General features: G+C 43.2%; 1 protein-coding gene across 1 annotated transcript in view; it reads left to right on the forward strand.

Moving 5' to 3' along the window:
* DST (dystonin) overlaps positions 1 to 25,861 on the forward strand; it is a 406,366-nt gene that overhangs the window by 201,901 nt on the left and 178,604 nt on the right. The window contains 21 exon segments of the mRNA XM_086370990.1: positions 2,437 to 2,549; positions 2,645 to 2,751; positions 6,232 to 6,351; positions 8,878 to 8,973; positions 9,419 to 9,546; positions 12,492 to 12,585; positions 13,044 to 13,198; positions 14,215 to 14,677; positions 14,767 to 14,895; positions 15,052 to 15,129; positions 15,203 to 15,364; positions 15,443 to 15,547; positions 18,130 to 18,225; positions 19,401 to 19,526; positions 20,103 to 20,255; positions 20,444 to 20,598; positions 20,921 to 21,047; positions 21,517 to 21,700; positions 22,595 to 22,752; positions 23,617 to 23,795; positions 25,491 to 25,629. Coding sequence (XP_086227116.1) covers positions 2,437 to 2,549; positions 2,645 to 2,751; positions 6,232 to 6,351; positions 8,878 to 8,973; positions 9,419 to 9,546; positions 12,492 to 12,585; positions 13,044 to 13,198; positions 14,215 to 14,677; positions 14,767 to 14,895; positions 15,052 to 15,129; positions 15,203 to 15,364; positions 15,443 to 15,547; positions 18,130 to 18,225; positions 19,401 to 19,526; positions 20,103 to 20,255; positions 20,444 to 20,598; positions 20,921 to 21,047; positions 21,517 to 21,700; positions 22,595 to 22,752; positions 23,617 to 23,795; positions 25,491 to 25,629 — 3,067 coding nt within the window.

Consider the following 25,861-nt stretch of genomic DNA (forward strand, 5'->3'; position numbering starts at 1 on the left):
GTTGGGAGACTTGGCAAACTCAGAAACACTGGCTTTTATTTCTTCAAAATGTCTGAACTTTGTGGATGCAAAGCAGTTTTTTGAACTTCTGAGATTTGTTTTTGTCTCGACTGTTATGCACACCTGTTTAGTAATCTTGAGGTTATCACTCTTCAAACTACACATTTGTGAATAAAAAGTGTTACTTTAGAGGTGACGTCATTTACCTGTATTGTTGTCAGCGGATTCATTGTTTGTATAATCGATGTGAGATACCTTTCTAGTGATCATATTGGTGGCAATGTGAAAAGCATTAAAGAATTTCCAGATAATTCCCAGGAAATCCGTAGGTAGGTAGGTAGGTACATTTCAAGGTTACGAACACTTTGAAAGTGCAGTAAAACAGTGAGTAGATAGATATCTTTGGAGGTCTGCTTTCTTAATAGAGATAAGCGTCCTGATTGCTGCCTCCCTCCCTGAAGTTAGTGGTCTGTTTCTGTCCTGTAATCTGTTTTCTCGCTGTGTTCAGAATAACCACCTCAGTCTCCTGTCCTACCTCTGAACGCTCCCACCCTTCTGCAGACCCCAGAGGGTGATTTTGAGGGAGACAGGATGCCCTTGGAGGCTGGAATGAGAGCCTTTCCTTAGAAGCTGAGAAACAGGTTCCTAGAGATTTGGGGGTTGGTACTGCTCTTTTTGATGGCTTTACTGTTTCCATATTTGTTTCTACATTCTTTAAATGATTTTGAGAGGAAAGTTTCCTGACTGGCTTCTGGCCTTGAGTTAAGTTTCTGGCTACAGTGTTTTACACTTAGTATTCAGGAGTATTTGGGAAGTCTTATAAAATCCTATGTCGATAGAGCCGGTTTTAAGTAATCTTTGTGGTTTATAGCATCATGGGGGGTGTGTGTGTGTGTGTGTGTGTGTGTGTGTGTGTGTGAAGATATAAGCTGGTGCTTATTTTAGTCTTTTATGATTCTGTGTAATAACCAATCTACTTACCTTATCTGTAGATATTTATTCAGTGTCTACAATATATATATGCCACTGTTTATCTCAGTAGAAGGATAAAGTACAAAAGTCTGTTAAAATCACGTGGCTCTTGTTATCTTGGAATTAGCCGGTTGGGAGAAACAAGATGCAGTTTTGAACAGTAAATTTAAAGGGCAAAGAAGTATATGATTCTTCCAGGTGCCAGATTAATTGGCACAGGCTTAGGAGTAGGACTTCCCGGCCTCTCAGATGGTAGAGAATCCACCTGCAGCGCGGGAGATGTGGGTTCAGTGCATGGGTCAGGAAGATCCCCTGGAGGAGAGCATGGCAACCTCCTCCAGTACTCTTGCCGTGAGAATCCCATGGACAGGGGAGCCTGGTGGGCTACAGTCCATAGGGTTGCGAAGAGTTGGACACGACTGGGCAACTACGCATGGTGGAGTTCAGGGACCAAAGTGGGAAATGAGGGCTGGGAAGGTGAGTGACGGCCCCGGAGGAGGTGGGGCTGGATGTCTGCTCCCAGGATGGGCAGGCCTGTGCAGGGGGGCTGCGACCGGAAGGGTGTTCTGCGTGGTGGTACCCTGAGGGTAACAGTGTGTGGGGCCTGAGCTCCTTGGGAGGAACACTGAGAAGCTGCCAGTTGGATTAGAAGGATACTGTTGAGGTAATGGGGCTTAAATAGATTGAATGCGACAGATACTCATACATGTTCTGATCATGGGCAATTTGTGGATTTTGCTGAAATTTTATACATGAAAGTTGTTACATTTTTCCACAATTGCTTTTGGCTCACAAAAGTTTCTGAGAGAAGTGAGTGTTGACTGAAAAACTGAATGATCTAAAAGGTGAGAGTTACATCTGGTGAACAAAATTAAAGCCTTAACCCTAGGACACGGCCTCTCAGACGGCTCTGAGGGATGGCTCTGAAGAGGCCGGGGAGGCCAGGATGTATGGGGGCTTTGCAACAGAGATCAGGTAGTCGCAACATCAGAAGACTACCTGATTAATTAACTAGAGAAAACAAGATCTCTCAAGTTAATGAATTGAGTGCTTTTCTGTGTATGGAAAGGTGCAGGCCTCTGAGCTCCTCTAGCTCGTTTTTTTGATCTGTGCCTCAGCTGCCCGGGGCCAGGATCCCGTGCTTTCTCGCCCTGAGGTGAGTTTAATGGCTTGGGCTGGTGGTTTGAAACTCGGGTGTTTCCATCCTGAGTTCCCTTGGGGCTCACGGTCCAGGCGGCCATAATGTGACAGCTTGGTGACTGCAGCATCCTTGTTAACCAATATGGCAGGAGGCATTCTTAGTTCACAGGAGCAGTGGTGAAGATTGGATTGAAAAGCTCTGTATTTCAACACACGCTTAGTATTAAGATTTGCAGGAGTTGTTATGTCAATAAGTACACATGTATATTTCATGTTGAATTGGCAAGTGAGAAGCCTCATTAATACAGCATATGTTTCTCCTAGGCCGGACCTGATAGACATGAATACTGTTGCTGTTCAAAGCAACCTTGCAAATTTAGAGCACGCTTTCTATGTAGCAGAAAAAATCGGTGTTATAAGACTTCTGGATCCTGAAGGTGAGTGATTGTCTTGACCAGATGTTGACGGGCTGGAAGGTCTGATCTAAAGTAATCGATCAGCATTCTGAAATAATTCATGTTGCTGCTTTTAGATGTGGATGTCTCCTCACCTGATGAAAAGTCAGTAATAACTTATGTATCATCTCTCTATGACGCATTTCCCAAAGTCCCTGAAGGTGGTGAAGGCATCGGGGCAAATGTGAGTATTGATTTTTCCATTCTGAAGTTGATAACTCACAGTTGACTGAATTCTCTGAGAGTGCTTTTTGCAGTCATATTTTTTGTTCATATGACCTAAAAGAAATGGAAGTGTAGTAGATTTACAATGTTCTGTTAATTTATGGTGTACAGCAAAGTGATTCAGTTATCTGTATATTTGCATTCTTTTTTGAATATTCTTTTTCATTATAGTTTATCATAGGATATTGAATATAGTTCTGCCAATCCCAGCCTCCCAGTCCCTACCTCCCCCACGTTCTCCCCCTTGGCACCCATCAGTGTGTTCTCTGTTCGTGATTCTGTGTCTGTTTCATAGATAAGTTCATGTGTGTCATATTTTAGATACAATACCATTCATATTGTGTGGTAATTGTCTTTCTCTGTCTTAACTTCCTTTTAATACGATAACCTCTGGGTCTATCCATGTGGCTACACATGGCATTATTTTATTCTTTTATATGGTCAACTAATATTCCATTGTATATATGTACCATATCTTCTTTTTTTAAAAAAAAACTTTTTGTCTTTAGTCTCACATGAACAGCAACGGGATCCATTCTTCCCCAAACTCCACTCCCATCCAGGCTGCCACATAACACTGAGCAGAGTTCCATGTGCTATGTAGTAGGTCCTTGTTGGTTATCCGTTTTAAATATAGCAGTGTGTACCTGTCCATCCCGGACTCCCTAATTATCCCTTTCCCCATCCTCCCCTGCCAGCAATCATAAGTTCGTCCTCTAAGTCCGTGAGTTTGTTTGTTTTGTAAGTAAGTTCCTTTGTATCATTTCTTTTTAGATTCCACATATAAGAGATGCCATGCAATATTTCTGTTTCCCTGTCTGACTTACTTCGCTCAGTATGACGATCTCTAGATCCATCCGTGTTGCTGTAGATGGCATTATTTCATTCTTTTCCATGGCTGAGTAGTATTCCTTTGTGTATATGTACACATTTTCTTTATCCTTTCATCTGTTGATCAACATTCAGGTTGTTTCCATGTCGTGGCAATTGTGAGTAGCGCTGCTATGAGCGTAGAGGTGTATGGCTCTTTCTGAATTAGAATTCTGCCCGGGTGTATGCCCAGGAGTGGCATTGCTGGATCATATGCTAATTGTATTTTTAGTTTTCTGAGGCACCTCCATACTGTTCTCCATGGTGGCTGTAACACTCCCACCAGCAGTCTAAAAGGGTTCCCTTCTCTCTGCACCCTCTCCAGCATTTATTGTTTGTTGACTTTTTAATGATGTCTGTTCCGATCAGTGTGAGGTGATGCCTCATTATGGTTTTGACTTGCATTTCTCTAGTAATTAGTGATGGTGAGCATCTTTTCATGTGCCTATTGACCATGTGTACGTTCTCATTGGAGAAATGTCTATTTATAGCTTCTGCCCACTTTCCAATTCAGTTGTTTTTGTATTGTCGAGTTGTATGGGTTTACAGTCTTTAAATGTCAAATATTTTTTAATGGATTTGAGTTAATAGGCTACTCAATAAATTGATACTATATGTATTTTAATGGTACCATTCCACCATTACAATTCAAGTATAACTCAGAAACATTTCATTTCGTAAAGTAGGTTATTCAGAGTTGCATGTCACTTGTAAATGAAAACTGGAACCACTCAATTGAGAGTTTTTTTTTTCTTTTTTAATGTGCTGCTGTTTAACAGCCACCCGGTTTGCTATCCTTCTCTCTGTAGAGACTATCTCACTTCCGAAATCACTTTCAAGTTTATAGACTTATATGATCACAGGAAGTAAGGCCGCTCTGTGTTGTGTTCTGGTTTGAAGGTGAGGCCCGGAGGAGGGTGATTGGATTTTGTCAGACTCTGTAGCAGGGCAGGATCTCTGACACATGGCTCTGGGTTCTTGGTTTAGTCCCATGCTTCCGGAAGCCTGCAGTGTATTTTCACCGTGCGTGTCGTGCTGGCCCTGCTGACGAGCGCTGTGCTTCTCTGGAGGACAGGACCCCCGCCCCACACATGCTGTGCTCCTGGGGGACCCCCTCGCCCTGGCCACTCTGCTCCTTCAGCTGCCACCTTTACTCTGTTTCATCTTGAGGATTTAGGAGCTCTCTGGTCTCTTGTGTCGCCTCCGTGTGCTCTGGTTTAGGCTTGTTCCTCTTCCCTCCTGTGTGCTCTGTCTTGAAGGCTGGTCCCCAAGCAACTTGCTGCCGTGCTCACCCTCCGCTCTGGTGTCTGCTGTGACTCAGGCTAGAGCTGCCCAAGAACGTGCCTGTGGCCGCTCCGGGCTCCTCCCCACAGCCTGCACGCAGCTCCTCACTCCCACCCCTTCACCGGGATGAGGATGTGAGCTTGCTTGTGGCCTTGCCGGCTCCCCTGATTTTCTTCTACCATCATCTCTGCACACTGTCGGCATATTAGCTTGGAAACCTCCCACGGCTTCATATGGCTTGCAAGGCTCAATGCGGTCTAGATGTACTGACCTCCAATGGCTCTGCATGTGTCCGTTCTTCCCAGCATCAGTTCCCACGTGAGCTTTTGGTGGTGGCCAGGGCGTTCCTGTCTCAGAGTCCGTGCCTCCATCCCATGCGTCACCTGTCTGTCCCTCCCACCCCCCACTCCAGTTCCTGCTCACTGCACAGCCGCCCAGGGACGGCCTCTCCCAAGAGGCCTTCAGGTGATGCTTTTGAGGCACATCTGTGCTCACCTCACTTTTTATCTTGATGCCTCGCATAAACTACCCACTTTTGTTATTTCAACACTTCTTCGGTACTGCTTTTCATTTTGCATAACTGTTTATATTATGACTCTCTCTTGCCTCCTCGTCTAGACAGAAAACTCTTTGATAAAAGGGATCATCTCTTAAAGTATATTTTTATTACAGTGCTTACCACAGTGCTTTGAACATCATAAGCACTTCCTCAAATGCTTAATTGAAAAAAACAGTTGACAGTCTTCCAGTCTCCTTCATTTAAAAACAAAAGTTTGCTTAAGGAATATTGAATGATTCCCCCCATGTACATTTCCTGTAGGTTTCATTCCTGTCAAGTTTCCTGTGTCTTATGTAGTTCTCTGAGTTTCAGATATCAGGTAGACTTAGGCTGGCAGAGAAGGTAGCTCACCTGGCTTTTGCAGGCCATTACTCCCTTTCTTGACTGTCCGGGAAACACGCCAAATTGATCATGGCATTTTTTTCTGCTACATTTCAGTGCAGCCTCAGAAGCCGCCTTAACAAGGTACCTCAGTCAGCCTGGATCCTTGGATCAGAGTTGGTGTTCCTTAGGGGAGTCTTAGTGGTCAACTGTTGATAGCATGTTTTTAGAGCTGTTTAAGTGGACAGAATTGAGACTGGGAGGAAATGAAGAAAACCTTGAACTGGTCCTCTCTGTCAGGCTTAAAGACCCACAGATCCACACAACGACCTCTGGCCAGGCTATGTTAGACGTGAATGTTGCCATCTGCAGATACAGACCTTCTTTGCCATCTTCTCCTTGTAGGATGTCGAAGTCAAGTGGATTGAATACCAGAATATGGTCAACTACCTCGTCCAGTGGATCAGACACCACGTGGCCACTATGTCGGAGAGAACGTTTCCTAATAATCCTGTAGAACTCAAGGTCTGTGTCCCTACAGAAGTTAAGTAGGGTTAAGTTTATTACTAAACCTTAAAAAAAAATGCTGAAATGGTTCTATCATTTCAGAAACTGAAGAAAAATTAGCCTTGGCAAGGTACCAGTTAGCAGGCAAATTATTTATTTATCCATCTTCTATTATACAGAGGAAATGGAAGTCAACACCAATACTTAAAACATCAGAGCAACAACATCTTAAATTTATAGTCCCTTCACTTTGCCTTGTTGAGAGTTAATATGGGAGGGTCTCTGGGAATGACGTTGTGGTGTTATTTTTGGAACCTGGGAGACACCTGGAGCTAGCAGGTGGCCGGGGCAGGAGCTGTGTGGGAAGCTTGTGCAATACAGGGGTGGCCGGGCGTGTGCCTGTGGTCACATCCCGTTAGAAACGGCCTCAGAGGCTTCTGTGGTACAAGACGTACATTCAGTATTTCACCACGAATTCGAAAGGACGTACCCGACTCCCGGGGTAAATGAGTTCCTGGTTTAGTAGAACAGGTGCTACTGCCTAAGAAACTGGGTCCGTCTCTTTGTCAGAGACGTCACAGAGGTATTGAAAGATGGTGTAGTTGTATAAACATTGAAAATAAGTTGACTCTTCTTGAACCTTGGGATTTGTCATAGCAGAGTAGTGTACTTTATTTCAAGCCATGGCTCATGTGAATATGAACAACAAGGTCTAATTCCTTGAACTGTAGACACTGTTTTCCTGATCGGAATTTCAGGAATGGTTCTAATCTAGGAGAGGCCCTGTTCACATGAGCAATTGCGTCCACGCATCTGCACACAACGTCTATGGAACAGCTTTTACTCACGCTGCCACGGGGAGTTTGTTCTTGGCACCAGGCTCCTTGGCGCGTGTCCATGTGATGCTCCTTTGGGTCTTTCTGAAGCGGTTTTGTGCGATGTCTCCCAGTGTGGATGGTAACCTCTCCCGGCAGGAAAGCGTTCCTCCCCCTTCCGTGACCACATCTGCTGTGAACAGCGTCAGCACACGATGGCATTCTGTACTTATTCACCGATGGACATCCTAAAATGTTGCACTTTGGGTTTAGCCAACTTTTAGATTTCAAGTTCTACTTATTTTCAAATAGATTGATTGTCCAGACATTTGAGTAAATTCATGCTGGCTTCTGATTAGTGCAGATGCTTAAATTATTGAAGAAGTTTGACTACAGATTACTTGCTGGTGTCTGGGATAAGACAGGATATAGGAAAAAAATACATCATGGGGAAATACCAAATATTGGGTTCGCCAAGGAGTTTATTTGGGTTTTTCTCAAAGGAACTTTTTGGCCAACTGAATAATTTTCTTAATCAGCAAAACATTAAATGGAATCCTTCAGATAAATATGTCTCCTCGAACATTTTCATGGACTTGTTTTAAAGCAGCATGAATTAGGATGAAATAATCAGTGTGTACTTACTAAATGTGGAGCTATTTTATCAACATAATTTTTAGAAGCTCCTTGTTAATAAACATAATATACATATATTTAAGAGATTCCCAAATTAATATCTATAAATTAGATAATAATTTAATTATATGGCTCAGACTTTTATAATAGCAGGAACCAGTACTATCTTTTTTTACTGTAAGATCTGCTTAATTTGGCCATGGGACATTGAACGCAAACTTTAGTCCTGTCTGATGAGAATTCTGTTTTTCAAGGATGGACCATGAAATAGAGAAGAATGCTTCCCACCCCATTTTATGAGAATCGTATCAGATGATTTTTCCAAAAAGTAAAAGCTAAAGTACAGCATTTGCAAAGTGTATCTTTTAAAGGATTTGTCTTCTTATTTGGATGATGAGATCCTTAGTAGAGTTGTGGTTCCCTGGTGGCTCAGCTGGTAAAGAATCCGCCTGCAGTGTGGAGACCCGGGTTCGATCCCTGGGTCGGGAAGATCCCCTGGAGAAGGGAAAGGCTACCCATTCCGGGATTCTGGCCTGGAGATTCTCATGGACACAGGAGCCTGACAGGCTACAGTCCACGGGGTCGCAAAGAGTCAGACACGACTGAGCAACTAACAGACACTGTTGTGGTTTTCATTATCCAGATGCCTGGGCAGCATATGTTGAATTGGGCTCACAGCCCTAATTACATCCTCTTCAGATCCCTTAGATCCTGTTTACCAGCTGGCTCAGAACTGGCATCCTTGATTATCTTATTTTATGAAGGAATACCTCCCCGGGTGGGAGAGTGGTAAAGAATCTGCCTGCCAATGCAGGAGATGCACGAGATGCGAGCTTGATCTCTGGGTCAGGAAGATCCCCTGGAGTAGGAAATGGCAACCCACTCCAGTATTCTTGCCTGGAAAATTCCACAGACAGAGGTGCTTGGTGGGCTGCAGTCCATGGGGTCTCAAAGAGTCAGATGTAGCTGAGTACGCATGCCAGGCCACCCAGGCAGGCGACAGAATAGAAAGCATTTGAAGTCGTGACATTATGTGATAATGAAAACAGATTTTTGAAGTTCAGCTCTTCATTTATTTTCCCTTTCATTTTAGGCACTTTACAATCAGTATTTACAGTTTAAAGAAACAGAAATTCCACCAAAGGAGACAGAAAAATCAAAAATTAAACGCTTATATAAATTATTAGAGGTAAGAAAAAATTTCCTTTGAATTGGCAAATGTCTCCTTTTAAAAAATTTTATTGGTGTAGTTGATTGATTATAGTGTGTCAATTTCTGCTGCTCAGCATGGTAACTCAGTTATATACCTCAGTTATGTATGTATTTACTGGGCTGTACCGTAGGACCTTGCTGTTTGTCCATTCTCTGTATAATGCTCTTTGTATCTGCTAATCCCAAACTCAGTCCTTCCCTTCCCCCCTCTCCAACCCCTCCCCCTTGTCAACCACAAGTTTGTTCTCTGTGTCTGGGATTCTGTTTCGTAGATTAGCTTTTTTGAGTCATCTTTTAGAGTCCATCTGTAAGTGATATCATATGATATCAAATGTAATCTTTATTAATAGTCTGTCTTGATTTAAGAAGCGTGATTTTTAATGTCTTTGCTTCACATCACCTTTTTGTGCTGTTTTCTCTAGATTTGGATAGAGTTTGGACGCATCAAACTCCTTCAAGGTTATCACCCAAACGACATAGAAAAGGAGTGGGGAAAGCTCATCATCGCCATGCTGGAGAGGGAGAAGGCTCTTCGTCCCGAAGTTGAAAGGTTAGGGGCGTTCTCTGCCCGGGGTGTCCAGTGAGGGGGTCCGCTTGTGGTGCGCAAACAGCTTAAGCTTTGGAGACATGCCACCCTGGACCAACATTAGCCTTTTCCATTTGCTTGTTTGCGTGACCTTGGCTAAGTCTTTCTGATTCTCCCATTTTGTTACCTAGAAACTCTTCCAAGAGGTTTGAGGAAGGAATCAGGGAAGTAATGCGGGAGGGGGGCCTGGGTTGGTGTGTGCAGTTGCATCTCATATGGCGGTTACAGACTTAGTCAGGAGGACCCGTGAGAATTTCTCCAGCTTTTAAGTCACCAGAAGCTCATCCATACATAACATAGGTTAACCGTGAGCTTACCTTGTTTCTTGGTATGTTTTGGGCTACGGCCCTCTCTGTGGGCAGTGAACCCTCTGTTTAAAGAAGGGCAGTGAGGCAGCGCCCGGAGGACTTGTGATCGCTGGTTCAGTCCCACCCTGTCTGTGGGCCCGAAACCATCCCTCAGCTTCCTCCTTTCTCTCCTGCCTCACCAGGCGCCCCGGAAAGTCGCCTAGGTCCTCAGGAGGGATTTGTTGGACGGTCCTTCCATTCCAGCCTGAGCTGTGCTGCGTGGGGCTCATGGTCCGAGTCCCCAAGGCTGGCCTTCTGGTCCTTGGCGAGCCACGCCGGCCGCCTCTCAGGAGCGCTGGCCTGCCTGTTTCCCAGCCTCCGCATTTGTGAGATCTGGCACTGTCTTTTCCTGCGGCTGGGTCGTCTGGTTCGTCCTCTCCTTACTCCTGATCTTCCTCTGATCTCAGCTCCCGTATGATTTCCTCCAGAAACTTTCTGAAGTCTCCCAGGCTGGTTCAGGTGTTTTGGGGTTGACCCTCCTATTCCATGTGGTCCTCCTTCATAGACTCATCTCGGTTGTAATTTATACATTTCTCTGCGATTGCTTGAATGAGGACTGCCAGTTCCACAGAGTGAGCATGCAGACAGATTCCTGTGTTTGTGGTTCCTTGTACTGCCCACAACACCGGCTCTGCTACCCGGAGGCCCTCAATATACTGATGTTCTCTGCACCCACTCCTAACTTCCACGTGGAAGAAGTGTGAACTAATGCATTGAAGATCCGAGGGTGGGTCTGATTTGTCAGGCCTTTATGACATCATTGATGACACGCTTGTTAAAGCAGAGTATTATGTCTACATAACTGGATCCTTTTGAACCAGAACAAGTGCAAAATACCTAGGATGGACCTTGTAGGGAGGAGATAATTCTGGGTGGTTCAAATGAAATGCTCAGCTTCTAATCTGATGAAAGGATAGAAAAGGTGCCAGAGAAAGGGGGCAGAGTTGATTTTAGTTGTCAGAATAGCAGCTGGATTTTAATTTATGTAAATAAAAGAATGCTGTGGTTAAGAGTTCAAGGTCTAGGAGCCAGTCAATCCTGGATGAATTATTAGCTCAGTGTTCATGCCATGTAATCTTAGATTCACTATCCTCTCTAAACTTCAGTTTCCTCATTTGTAAATAGGATGTAATAGTAGGAACCACATTTGGTGGTTCTGAGTATGTCTATAAAGTGATTAGTTAATTTCCTGGCACCTAACAATTGCTTCAGAAATGTTAGGTGCTGGCTACTATTATTATTTTGTGCTTTTCTGTTTACTAACTATATTTGACATGACACTCTCAAATTCCCTCCTAAAAAGGAGAGTGTCTGCCTCTAGTTGGGGAAGCAGCAATTTGGCTTTGCAGTGTTGGGGATAGGAAAATATTTAGCATGGCTGATTCAATGCCTTCATTTTTCTTGAAGCAACAAGTTTTTTGGCATTAACTCTGTATTGCAAAATAATAGCTCTGTGGCATGGGAGTATGTAAAAGGCAAATGAGAAAGAGCCAATGATCTTAGGCCAGGTAATAACCTGTAGAAAGGAAAAACAAGCACAGACAAATTAAATCTCCAAGCATCACACTGATACTCTTCTTAGCACTTTGGCTTTTAAAAATAAAAAGTAACTTTAGTGAGAGTAGACGTAACATTCCTGGGAGTGGTTCCTGTTGGGGGGGGGGAAGGTAACTGGACAATTTTCCAGTTAATGTAACCTAATCAACAAATGCTGCGCTGGTTAAAAAGGAAAGGTGCTTTGCTTCTTGTCAAATTCCTTTGTTTGTAGGTGTTAGTACTTACCGGTTTTCTAACCCTGTGTTGTTCAGTACAGAGCTGGTTTTTCCAAAATGCTAGGATGAGGCTCTGATTGGCTGTTTGTGTTCTTTTAGCTGATGATTGGTATTGCCAGAGTGACCTGATTGTTCTTTGGCTTCCGTGAAACATCAGAGTTGTTTTTGAGTTGGTGGCAAGTGAATGATTCTTGGTGAAAATATTTGGCAAGTCTTGTCCAGTGACGCCCCATCAGCCTGCCTTGTCCGTACATGTAGGGCTTTAGTGTAGGCTACAAAAGGCAGACCGTAGCTAGCAAACCCATGGCTCTAGGCGGGATTCCTTTGAATAGTTATCAGCGTATTATTTGCTGCGTGTTGAATATGCATGTTGGGGCATATTTAAGGAGCCATTAAAAGCTGTAACAGCCAGTCGCCTCTTTTCACCATTAGAAGTAGCACTTTCTGCAGACTGTGTACTTTCTAGTCTACTTTTAATGGTGGAAGAAAAAACATCATTGCGAGATAAAAATGCACAGCAGTAGTTACAGTTACCGGAGCAGTGATTCTGTGTTTAGTAACACGACCAGCACTCGGACTAGTCTTGACTCAAATGAGAATTTCCTCTCGGTTCATTGTGGTCCAACCCTGATCAACTCCTGTATTAGCTTTGGCAATGAATCCTTTGATGGACACAGGTATGGAGTCCTTGGTGTGGGGTTGTGGTTTTTCTTTTGGTGGGCCTCGTTTTTCAGGGGTGGCTAGCTCTCTGACTTCGGAAGGAAAGACTTAATTTTGTTTCTTCTTTTAGGTTGGAGATGTTGCAGCAGATTGCTAACCGAGTTCAGAGGGGCAGTGTCATCTGTGAAGACAAACTGTTGCTTGCCCGAAATGCTCTCCAGTCTGTAAGTTCATTTCAGGAGCTGCTGGAATTGCTGTAGAGGGGTCGGTACATTCAGATGAAATAAAATCTTCTACGCTTCCCAGGTGGCTCAGACGGTAAAGAATCTACCTGCAGTGTAGGAGACATGAGTTCAGTCACTGGGTTGGGGAGATCTCCTGGAGAAGGGAATGGCACCCCGCTCCAGTATTCTTGCCTGGAGAATTCCTTGGATAGAGGAGCCTGATGGGCTACAGTCCATGGGGTCCCAAAGAGTCAGACATGACTGAGCGACTAATGCTTTCACTTTCATGGCGTGCGGGGTCTAGTTCCCTGACCGCAGATCCAACCCATGCCCCCTACAGTGGACACGCCGAGTCCTCACTCCTGGGCCACCACCAGGGAAGTCCCTGAGGCTAGATTTGCAATTTGTTTAATTAGTTAATTAATGTAGAGTTAATATTGAATTGTTTTAAAATACAGGATTCTAAAAGATTGGAATCCGGGCTGCAGTTTCAGAATGAAGCAGAGATTGCTGGATATATCCTTGAATGTGAGAACCTTTTACGCCAGCATGTCATTGATGTACAGATTCTTATTGATGGAAAGTACTACCAGGCAGACCAGTTGGTGCAGAGGTAAGGGAGCTTCCTAGTCAGCCTTGTCCTCCTCGCTGACTGTTCCGTGGCCCCTCATTAAGGACGTAGAGGGTGGCGATTTTATGAAGTGTTCCCTAAGCTCTTTTTTGTTGACAATGTGTGTCACATTAATTGTGTCCTATTTCGGTGTGTTTAGTAGGTTTTGTTCTTCAAAGATAAATAAGAGAAAAAAATTTTAGATACATGTAGTATTTAATACTGTAGTAACTAACCTGCAGTTGAAATATTCATGTGTGATATTTGAAAAAGGGACAATAATGAGAAAATTATCTTTTAAGTCAACTTATCAGTTTTGTGTTTATCTTATGAAAATGCTCATAACAAAATATTGGGAAAATATGTATATAAAAATCTGTGTCTCTGAGAAGTGGGTTTGGGGATAGGAATGGAACATTTCTGGTTGTATATAATATATATTATGTAAATATCTAAATATATGATATATATGTATAAGGCAAAAACTATGAATGATGCTTCAAATGAGTAATTCTGCTTTTAGGCATCTATAATAATTCTAAATATAGAACTTATCTAAATAAATATAGGGAAAAAAGTGTCCATGTCAAAAATTTGGAATCCTGTGTGTCAAACAATAGGAGAATGAGCATATACTATGATAGTGTTGTAATTGAGTTCATTATAAATTACAGTTGTAAAGATCATATGATAATATAGAATACTTACAGTACAACATTGAGTGAAAAAATCGTGATGTAAATTTTTATCAGTGTGACTATAATGACATTTTAAAATAGGCTTTATTTATTTGAGCAACTTAGGTTTATAAAAAATTGCGTGGACAGTCTAGAGTTCCCATAACACCCCTTCAAAGCCTCTTCCCCTGTTATTAACATCTTGCGCTAGTGTGATGCCTTTGTTATGGCTGATGAGCCAATATCGATCATTTTGGTAACTAGAGTCCCTAGTTTTAGGGGTCAGCCTTTGTGAACAATACCTCTTACATTATAGCTTACGCATTTTGATTTTCTTTTCAGGGTTGCAAAACTGCGCGATGACATCATGGCCTTGCGGAACGAATGTTCCTCAGTGTACAGCAAAGGCCGCGTGCTGACGACGGAGCAGACGAAGCTCATGATATCAGGAATCTCTCAGAGTTTAAACGCAGGATTTGCACAGACCTTAAACCCCAGCATGAACTCAGGGCTGACGCAGGGTCTCACACCTTCCCTGACCCCGTCTAGCGTGACCTCGGGCCTGTCGTCAGGGCTGACTTCCCGCCTGACCCCGTCTGTCACTCCTGCCTATACGCCTGGCTTCCCATCAGGGTTAGTTCCAAGTTTTGGCTCAGGAGGGGAGACAAGCTCCCTGCAGACTCTGAAGCTGATGCAGATCCGAAAGCCCCTTCTCAAGTCATCTCTGCTGGACCAGAATTTAACAGAAGAGGAAATCAACATGAAATTTGTTCAGGACCTTTTGAATTGGGTGGATGAGATGCAGGTAAAAATATTTACTCTTACCTGAGTTTCAGGCCTTATTGCTACCAGTTTTGTTTTTTTTTTTTAAACCTCATATCTTCCTATTTAAAGGTGCAGCTGGACCGCACTGAATGGGGATCAGATTTGCCAAGTGTTGAAAGCCACTTAGAAAATCATAAAAATGTCCACCGAGCTATTGAAGAATTTGAATCTAGCCTTAAAGAAGCTAAGATCAGTGAGGTATGTGAATTTAAAGTCTGTATGTATATATTTCATCCCAGCTTCTGCTGTGCTCTTTCTGTTAAGACCCTGTTGTCACAGGATAAAAGATAGATTGCCAGTGAATCAGAATTTCTTAAGATTCCTAACCTGCTGTCTTTTTATCCCATGTTATAGATCCAGATGACGGCACCTCTTAAACTAACTTATGCAGAAAAGTTACACAGATTAGAGAATCAGTATGCAAAACTCTTGGTAAGTTTTTTTTAACTTTCCCTTCCCTTTATATGGCAAAGACATGATTCTTACCATGATTCTCCTTATAAAGAATACATCCAGGAATCAGGAGCGGCACCTTGACGCACTCCACAATTTTGTAACTCGTGCAACGAATGAACTTATTTGGTTGAATGAAAAAGAAGAGGAGGAAGTTGCTTACGACTGGAGTGAAAGAAACACCAACATAGCCCGGAAGAGAGATTACCACGCTGTGAGTGCAGCTTCTGTGGCTGAATGTTAGCAGTGCCTCTCAGGTTTTATCATTTCCTAATGTATTTATTTCAATTAGGAATTGATGAGAGAACTTGATCAAAAGGAAGAAACTATTAAGTCAGTTCAAGAGATAGCGGAGCAGCTGCTTCTGGAAAATCACCCAGCCCGGTTAACCATTGAGGTGAGTCAGAAAGTGTAATATGGATATTCGAATGTTACCTTTCAGATTCTTTTATTGTTTGTGGATAAATAGAAAAATGCAAACTATCAAACTTTTACTACAACCTGGCTCAAAAATAACACTTCTGACAAATCATACTGATGTGCCTTCTGCTCTGCGTGAAGCGTGTCACCCATTGGTGTCAACCCCTGTGGCCATAGAGATGCAGGACAGTAACTCTGAAGGACCTTGTCTTGTCAGGCTTTGACGTTAGTTTCTTCCCGACCACGTGATGTTGCACGAGGTTGTAACCTTGCTGGGTCCCGTTCACTTACCTAAAATGGGGGAAGTTGCTCCTAACTGTAGAGTTGTGTGAGGAGGAGAAAAGTGTACTGTTAGCTTAGTTCAGTTCTTGATACATAGTAGGTTCTCAAGAAGTCCTGGTTATTATTATTATTTCATTTACTAATCCTGTCCATGATCTGGCTCTGACAGGAACGTCCTCAGGGTGTAACACACATTTCAGACCCAGAAGGGGAGGGCTGACCTGGAGTTTATCAGGCTGCCTGTGAGGTGCAGGTGGGGTGGGGGTGTTTAGTTTTTAGGCCTGGTATCTGCTAGAGTTAGTGACTTTCTAAATGTGCTGGAGGTTATGGAAGAGGGGAGAAGTATCAGATGTGGACAGTTGTATATTTCCAGAGGAAGAAAAATGAAACTGTGCTTACAATGGGATGTGCGGTTGAGGAAAGGGATCTGAGAATCTTTGTTCCCTAAAATAAGTTGTCATGACACAAAAGATTCATGAAATTCTAGACCTCATCTGGAGGTCTAGGGAATGTTACAGTTGCCCTTCTTTCATGTAAAAATGTGGTTTTCATCCCCAGGCAATACTACATAGAAATGTTAAGGACCTAGAAGAGTGGGGCGGGGGGTAGGGGGGGTTGGGGGGAAGCACTAGGGAAAGGAGACTAGAATCATGATGGGTCTGGATATACTTTTATACTGTGGTCAACTGAAGGTGGGGTATTCCTTAAAATAGAGAAGTGACGGCTGCTAGGAAGTGCGATTATAGGTTGAGACTTTTGATGGGCGTGGATGAAGTGGATGTGAACCTGATTACCTTTAGGTAGAGCTGTTAGTCTAATTAACTAAGAGGATGTGGAAGGATAAAATTAAGCCTTAGTCATCTTTATGGTTCTTCAGGCCCATCTAATGTATTGTAGGCGGTGGATAGTAGTTAATTATCAACACTATTTTGTATTTTATGAGGAAAAGAAGCTAATAATTTAACAATGCACAATGTGTATTTTATAGCCAATTTACTCTAAGTAGCTTAATTGGAGGGAGCACGTAACGTGATCAGGAAGTGTTGCCAGATTTCCACGGTTGCCTTGTACGTTCCATCCAGAAAGCTGCCTGGACCGAGTTCAGCGGCCTGTTTCTCTAGGAGGGGCCGTCTTATGTAAGACAGTCGTTAGAGCAGCTAGGCCGCCCTCTTCTGGAAGCCAGGGAACTGCACCTTAAATAGGAAAGGGTGTTTCCTGTTTCCCCGTAAGTAGGGGCCTTTCCTACAGTATTTTTGCTCTCATGAAAGAGGCACCTTGTACTGAATAAAGATTCAAGTAAAAAACATTTGAAATAAAACTTCCTAGTATTATCTCTGATATTATCCCATAATTATACTGATAAAGAATTACATAAGCTTCTCCACCCTTCCCAAACAGTCCCGATAAAACAGATCAGCCCCACTCCTGCCAAGAGCTTCAAGACTAGTTTTGGAAGCAAAAACAGGACAAAAACTACACACCATGTACTTTGATGTCAGAAGGGGGATTTTATTATCCAATAATACAAAAATTCAGAAAACAGACAGAGGAAAATGGAGTGAAGGGGGTGTATCTGAGGATTCCACACAGGAGAGTGTTGGATAGCTTGCATCTATCTCAAGTGTTAAAGAAGTCTGCCTGGAAAAACAGCCCCAGAGTTAGCATTTTTCATGTATGTGACAAGAAAAATGAGTCAAGAAACTGAAAATTTGAAAGAAATTAGACTGATTGAAAATGTTTGCGAGACAGGAAAAGAGACACAGATGTATAGAACAGTCTTTTGGACTCTGTGGGAGAGGGCGAGGGTGGGAGAATGGCATTGAAACATGTAAATTATCATATGTGAAACAAATCGCCAGTCCAGGTTGGATGCATGAGACAGGGTACTCAGGGCTGGTGCACTGGGATGACCCAGGTGGATGGGATGGGGAGGGAGATGGGAGGGTGGTTCAGGATGGGGAACACATGTATCCCCATGACAGAATCATGTCAATGTATGGCAAAACCAATACAATACTGTAAAGTAATTAGCCTCCAATTAAAATAAATACATTTATATTAAAAATTTTTTAAAAAAGAAAAATGTAAGTTTAAACTTTTAGGACTGGCTTTGTGCAAGTGGGGATGTTTAGCTTAGCGGGACAGTTCACGTCCCTGCTTCTCAAGTCTCTGTTAAAGGCATCTCATCACCTGTGTAGACCGCCGTCTTTTAACCCTGAGAAGCCTGGGTGTGTCTTGCTGTGCAGACGGCAGTGGTGACTGTGTTTTCCCTGGCAGGCCTACCGCGCGGCAATGCAGACGCAGTGGAGCTGGATCCTGCAGCTCTGCCAGTGTGTGGAGCAGCACGTGAAGGAGAACGGCGCTTATTTCGAGGTATGGAACAGTCACCGTGTCGGCGGGTGGTACTGCAATTTCAGCTGAGTTACAGGAACCATTTCCATGGTGTAATGTTGGGATGCGTGTATGTCTGACTGCGGCGGAAAGAAACCAAAATGTCTTCATTTTAGGATAGAAGGGTTATATGTCCTTTAGGATAAATGGAAGCATTTTAGTAAAGAAGAAATACTTTAAAAACCACTTAAAATGTCAGAAAATCTTAACTTTGTCCATGCTTATCTTTTTGAGGAACAATTTTACTAGGGGGAGCTTTTTTCCTATTCTTCAGAAGTTTTAAAATATTCTTGCAGTTTCATCCCCGCTTAACAACTGTTTGGGCTTCCCTGGTAGCTCAGCTGGTAAAGAGTCCGCCTGCAATGCAGGAGACTCTGGTTTGATTCCTGGATCAGGACGATCCACTGGAGAAGGGACAGGCTACCCACTCCAGTTTTCTTGGGCTTCCCTGGCTCAGCTGGTAAAGAATCCGCCTACAATGCGGGAGACCTAGGTTCAATCCTTGTGTGGGGAAGATCCCTTGGAGAAGGGAAAGGCTACCCACTTCAGTATCCTAGCCTGGAGAATTCCATGGATAGAAGAGCCTGCCAGGCTATAGAACATGGGGTCGCAAAGAGTCAGACATGACTGACTTTCACTTTCATTTAACAACTGTTTAAGTGTTTATAGATGTTCTAAAGTGAAATAGATGTTCAATCAAAGTAATACAGGGCCACGACCACAATATAGACATATACTTTGTTATATAGCTGTATTATTTTTCATATTCTTTGCCATTGTGGTTTATCACAGGATACTGAATACAGTTCCCTCTGCTATACCAGTAGGACCTTGGTGTTTATCCACCCTGTGTTTGATAGTTTGCATCCGCTAACCCCAGAGTCCTAGTCCTTCCTTCTCCCACCTCTCCTCCCCCTGGGCATCCACAGGTTTGTTCTCTGGAGACATAAACTTTGGACACTTAGCATTCACTCATCATCATCCAAGTTCAAGAGTTGGTGTTTGGTTAAGGGAAGGGCTCTGGAGAAGAAGTCTTGCGGCTCCTTCTGTTCCCACGTAGGAGGGGTACACACAGGACTCTGGTACTCAAACCTGACACCTGGGGGCTTTGCTGGCGTTTCGTACACTTTTAACTGCCAGTTTTCATCTTTTGCTAGTTTTTCAATGATGCCAAAGAAGCCACAGATTACTTGAGGAATCTAAAAGATGCCATCCAGCGGAAGTACAGCTGTGACAGGTCCAGCAGCATCCACAAACTGGAGGACCTCGTTCAGGAGTCCATGGTATGAGCAGGAAGACCCCCTGCTTCGTCAGCGACGCGTAGTGGGGCTGGACGCGTGCCTGGTTGTGTTTCTGTGCGTGGAGCTTCGCATTTTATTGGTACTCTTGGTGTTTCCGCCTCACTCAACCACTTAAACGTTGAGTTTTAGCATTTTTTTCTTTTTGGCACACAGCAAGAGTGTTGTTTGATGTGATTGCCTTAGTACTTTAAAATGCTCTCGCTGTGCTTTATGTGTGAGTATGTGTGTTTAGTCATTTATTCCACAAAGACTTGGCAGTATTTCTAGGCCCTAGACACTATTTTCAGTGCTGGGACTGAACACAGCAGACAAGAACCCTGCCAGGGGGGATGCAATAAACATGATAAATTAGTACAGCACAATACATGTAGTCTGTTAGGTACTGGTAAATGTGAAGGAGGAAAGAAAGCAACCAGACAACACAGGGGGAGAGTGGGCGGCGAGGGGCTGACGGTTCAGACGGAAGACTCTGCTGGGGAAGCTGCATTTGTGCACAGCCCTAAAAGAACAGAGAGTACACACTGTTTGCTTCTAAAAGCCTTCTGATTTATTCCTCAGGAAGAGAAAGAAGAGCTTCTGCAGTATAAAAGTACAGTGGCGAGCCTGATGGGGAGAGCAAAAACAATCGTTCAGTTGAAGCCCAGAAATGCTGACTGTCCACTCAAAACTTCTCTTCCGATCAAAGCCATCTGTGACTACAGACAAATTGAGGTACTTTAACTCCTAGAAACAGACCTGTTTCTGGCATTATTCATGTATCTAAAAAACAAGGTCATATTGCTCACTAGTGGTAAAGTTTCCCACTTACAAAGACAAAAAAAATACCCAAGATTGGGTGTGGAAAGAGACAAATACCGGAGTGACCACATCTGGTTGTTCTGTTCTTCTTTTAAAACCAGATAACCATTTTCAAAGACGATGAATGCGTTTTGGCAAACAACTCTCATCGCGCTAAGTGGAAGGTCATCAGCCCCACTGGGAATGAGGCCATGGTCCCTTCTGTGTGCTTCACCGTCCCTCCTCCAAACAAAGAGGCGGTTGACCTTGCAAACAGGTTTGTGTGCTTTAGTTCCAGATGTAGGGCTGGCTTTGGGGGTCTCTGAAGGTAAAAGAAACAATCAATGCTTTGGCAAGGCTAATAGAATATGAGTTTGAGCAAACTCCCAGAGATAGTGAAGGACAGGAAAGCCTGGCATGCTGCAGTCCATGAGGTTGCAAAGAGTCAGATAAGACTTAGCAACTGAACAGTAACAGCACTGGATCAGAAGGACCTCGAGCTAGTAAACTTGAGATATGTCTCAAACACAGAAAGAAACCGTCACACATGTTGGTGGGGAATGGAAGGGCTGAATCTGAGTTTCTTCCATGTGTTTCAGAATTGAGCAGCAATATCAGAATGTCCTGACCCTTTGGCACGAGTCTCACATAAACATGAAGAGTGTGGTCTCCTGGCACCATCTCATCAATGAAATTGACAGAATCCGAGCGAGCAATGTGGCTTCAGTAAGTGCAGATCTGCACGTCCACCCAACCTGTCCCAAGATGCAGGCTCTTGTCATGAGGAGTGGCCTTTGTGTTATCCCTTGAGTCAGATGAGGTCCAGCAGATCCATGATAAAAGTCATTTACTCACTGAATATCTGTTACATGCCTGTTTTATATGAGGTACTTTCTAAGAATTGGGGGATCTGAAAATCCCATACTTCATTCAGTGTTTCTGTTTTCATTGGGAGGCATAGTATATAGTGTTTGGGCATACAGACATGGGTATAGTTTCATTCATCTATGAAATTCTGTAGTCTTGTTTTCCCTTGTCTTTTAAAACCTAAAGTTGTGAATGAAGAAAAAATTAATTTCCAGTGATTTTCTATTATGATTATTTAATATAAACTCATGTCCCATAAGAACCACTTGAGATCAGTCCTATTGAAATTTCACCCTTAATACTATAATGGATCATTGGTCTTCTTTAGATAAAGACCATGTTGCCTGGTGAACATCAGCAAGTTCTGAGTAATCTGCAATCCCGTTTTGAAGATTTTCTTGAAGATAGCCAGGAATCCCAAATATTTTCAGGCTCAGATATAACACAACTGGAAAAGGAGGTTAATGTGTGCAAGCAGTATTATCAAGAACTCCTTAAATCTGCAGAAAGAGGTAAAGCATGGGAACCCTTGCCTTTTTTCCCCATGGGTGTTTAGTCCAGGCTGTTTTCTATTATCACTGGGACTCTCAGTCTTAGGTAGATTATGTCACTCAACCTGTAATAGGTAGAGACAGTTACTAAAGCATCAGATGGATGTTCGAGGTAGGAAGATTCAAGAAGGAATTCATTTTTTTCCAAATAATTAAGTAGTAAAAAGCTGCCAACCAAGTTGTATGACAGTGAATTCTTAATGCATCTACTTTTAACCATTTTCTATAGTTTGCAGTGTAATGTTCAGAATGATATTTTAGTTTCAGACAAGTTTCAATTACTTTTTCATATGTCAAACTTGGATTTTTTTAAAGAATATTTTTTTTAAGAGAAGTTTTAGATTCACAGCAAAATTGAAAGCAAAGGGGAGAGGTTTCCTGTAACCAAACCTGGATTTTATATAGGGGTTGAAGGAAAAGATTTTGTCCTGTTAATGTTTGTTAAATATAAATTTTATTCCAAATTCTTGACGTCCATAAAACTTAGAGACCAAAAACACTTTAGTAGTAATACTCTAATTTTTTTAAAACATTATTCTTATAACTAATCTGCTACTAATATATTTCACATTTTTGTGAAAACAAAACAAACCAATGTATTACTTTCCTCAGACATCTTAAGTCAGATGTTGGTACTTTAAGTGGCATTAGGGAAGTTGTATTAAGTCTTTGTAAATTGTAAGGTCCACAGTTTCAAGGTTTATATCCTTGGTATGGGTTTGTGGTGATAAGTGGTAACATTAGTCTGACTAGCTATGTCTCAGTAATGGTAAAATTGCCTTATTAATTCATGAGCAAGAACGTCCAAACGACAGAAAATGAGGAATTTTCTAAACATCATGTTTACTCTCACAGAGGAGCAAGAGGAATCGGCTTACAACCTCTACATCTCTGAAGTTCGAAACCTCAGGCTTCGGCTAGAGAGCTGTGAGGACCGTCTCATCAGACAGATCCGCACCCCGCTGGAGAGAGACGACCTGCATGAGAGCGTGTTCAGGATCTCGGAGCAGGAGGTGAGGCTGCGAGTGCGTGGGCCGAGGTCAGCGCAGATGGGGTCTCGCGACCTTCGCCGCTGACCCTGCGACCCCTCACGCGCGCTCTGCCGGGGCCACCTTGTGCGCTCTGACTGTGCTCATGGCTGACGGCAGACGAGGCTCCGTGGTTCAGCTCTGCCTCGCACTGGGTGAACGCAGAGTACTGCGTCCTCGCCGTTTACGTGGAGGCTGCAGGGCCTCTCCGTCGGGCACGTGCTGACGCACAGGCCCTAAACTAGGTGTTTGGGCCCGAGCGCTGTGCGGTGAGGGAATGACTGGTGGTAAAAGTAGACTGCCTCGGCTTCGTTTCTTTGGTAAAGAAAAAATAAAAATACGTAAATGTTTTGCAGCTAGAGACGATCATACTAGGTGAAGTAAGTCAGAAGGAGAAAGAAAGACACCGTATGATATTGCTTATGTGTGGGATCCAAAATAGGACTCAGATGAACTTACCTACGAAATAGATACAGACTCAGACACAGAGAATGGACTTGTGGTTGCCCGGCGGGGGATGGAGTGGGAGTGCTGGATTAGCAGATGCAAGCTGTAGGATGAATACACTGGATAAACAGCAGGGGCCTGCTGTACAGCACAGGGAACTGTCTCCCACATCCTGTGATAAACCGTAATGGAAAAGAATAGGAAAAAAGGATGTATATATGTGTGTGACTGAATCACTTTGATGTACAGCGTAAATGAGCATGACGTTGTAAATCAACTGTGGTGCAGTTTAAAAAAAGAATATGTATTTACCTCAAGAGTAATAATGGGAAATGTGTGTTTTTAAAGTGTTTGAAGAAAGAGGCCCTGTCTAATCCTTATGGTTTGTTCTTTGTCGTGTAGAAACTAAAGAAAGAACTGGAGCGACTTAAAGATGATTTGGCCACGATCACAAGTAAATGTGAAGACTTTTTCAGTCAGGCGCCTGCCTCTGCCTCCACACCCGCCTTGCGGTCTGAGCTCAGCGTGGTTGTCCAGAGCATGAACCATGTCTATTCCATGTCGTCCACCTACATAGAGAAGTATGGAACCACTGCCTTGATAGAAATCATCTAAGCTGACTTCATATAGCTGCCATTTATATACAGATGCTGTTTAGGCTAAAAATGTTAATTTTTAAGAATATAAAAAATTATTTTCTTTTCTTCAATTATTTTTATTTTTAGCTGTGTCAGTTGGTGCTAGTGGTAAAGAACCCGCCTGCCAATGCAGGAGACATAAGAGATGTGGGTTTGATTCCTGGGTTGGGAAGATCCCCTGGAGGAGGGCATGGCAACCCACTCCAGTGTTCTTGCCTGGAGAATCCTATGGACAGAGGAGCCTGATGGACTATGGTCCATCAGGTCGTAAAGAGTCAGACACGACTGAAGCGACTTTGCGTGCACGCGTGGATTTGCTTTCTGCACATGGGCTTTCTCTAGTTCAGCCAGTGGAGGCTACTCTTTGTTGTGGTGTGTGGGTTTCTCACTGTGGTGGCTTCTCTTGCTGTAGAGCACAGATTCCAGGCACGTGGGCATCGCTAGTTGTGGCTCAGGGGCTTAGTGGCTCCACATTTTCCTGGACCAGGGATCAAGCCCATATCCCCTGCAATGGCAGGTGGGTTCTTACCCCCTGTACCACCAGCAAAATCCCTCAAATTTTTTTTCTTAGTAACAAATACGCTAAATATTTCTGTGGATTTATGATGCTGCTTCATGCTGAAAGGGAATGAGCATCAGAGACAAAAGCATTAATGATCTTCCCACATGTTCCCTGTAGTTTTGGTAGCTCAGCTGTTACGGTCTGTTGAACTTACCTTCCAGTCTTGGTCTAAAGTAGCTTTCAAAGAAGCCCCTCTTCTGTTGGAATCTTCTGCTGAAGACAACTTGGGGGCATGGTGTGGATTCTATTAGATTGTTGCTGCTACTGCTGCTAAGTCGCTTCAGTCGTGTCTGACTCTGTGCAACCCCATTGACGGCAGCCCACCAGGCTCTCCGTCCCTGGGATTCTCCAGGCAAGAACACTGGAGTGGGTTGCCATTTCCTTCTCCAATGCATGAAAGTGAAAAGTGAAAGTGAAGTCGCTCAGTCGTGTCCGACTCTTAGCGACCCCATGGACTGCAGCCTACCAGGCTCCTCCATCCATGGGATTTTCCAGGCAAGAGTACTGGAGTGGGGTGCCATTGCCTTCTCTGATTAGATAGTTAGTGGGATGTTAATCTTTTAAAAAAATTTTTATTGAAATATAGTTGATTTACAAGGCTGTGTTAATTTCTGCTATACAGCAAAGTGACTGTTATACGTAGATATATTGTCTGTATCCCTTTCCATTATAGTTCATTACAGGGTGTTGAATACAGTTCCCTGTGCTGTACAATAGGACCTTGTGTCCATCCATCCTGTAGCCATAGCTTGCATCCGCTGACCCCAGACCCCCACTGCACCTTCTCCCGGCGCCCCCTCCGCCTCCACAGGGCTGTTCTCTGTGCCTGTGAGTCAGCTTCCGTTTCACAGATGGGTTCCTTGCTGTCGTATTTTAGGTTTCACATATAGGTGATACCATGTGGCATTTGTCTGTCTCTTCCTGACTGACTGAGCGGGATGTGAACCTTGTAGTAAAAACTGTCTTTGTGCCGCATGAGGAACACACTGCATCACCCAGCCTCATGGTGCGTCAAGGCTGTACTGCGGGGAAATAAACACTTAACAGAAGGGGTGTTGTTTAATTATCTTTTTCAGGTTGAAAACGGTCAACTTGGTGTTAAAAAACACTCAAGCTGCAGAAGCCCTTGTCAAACTCTATGAAACTAAATTGTGTGAAGAGGAAGCAGTTATAGCTGACAAGAATAACATTGAGAATCTGATAAGTACTTTAAAGGTATGCGTCTCACTGCTGGCTGTTTTTAAGACTGTGCTCTAACAGTATTTCTCTAGAACTTGGCTCAGGTCTTCAGACATCAAGCATTAAATATATGAACTTGAATACTTCTCTATTCATTCCATATCTTTTCTCTGTAATACTATGACTTAATAAGTATGTTGATTCATTTTTAGTTTGAGATGAGTTCTTTTCATTTGAAGTTTTTATCTTTTTGACAGTAGATTTTTAT

This window comes from Bos grunniens, chromosome 23 (assembly GCF_055505025.1).
Source record: "Bos grunniens cultivar Pamir isolate PY7600 chromosome 23, Bosgru_T2T1.0, whole genome shotgun sequence".
Taxonomy (NCBI): domain Eukaryota; kingdom Metazoa; phylum Chordata; class Mammalia; order Artiodactyla; family Bovidae; genus Bos; species Bos grunniens.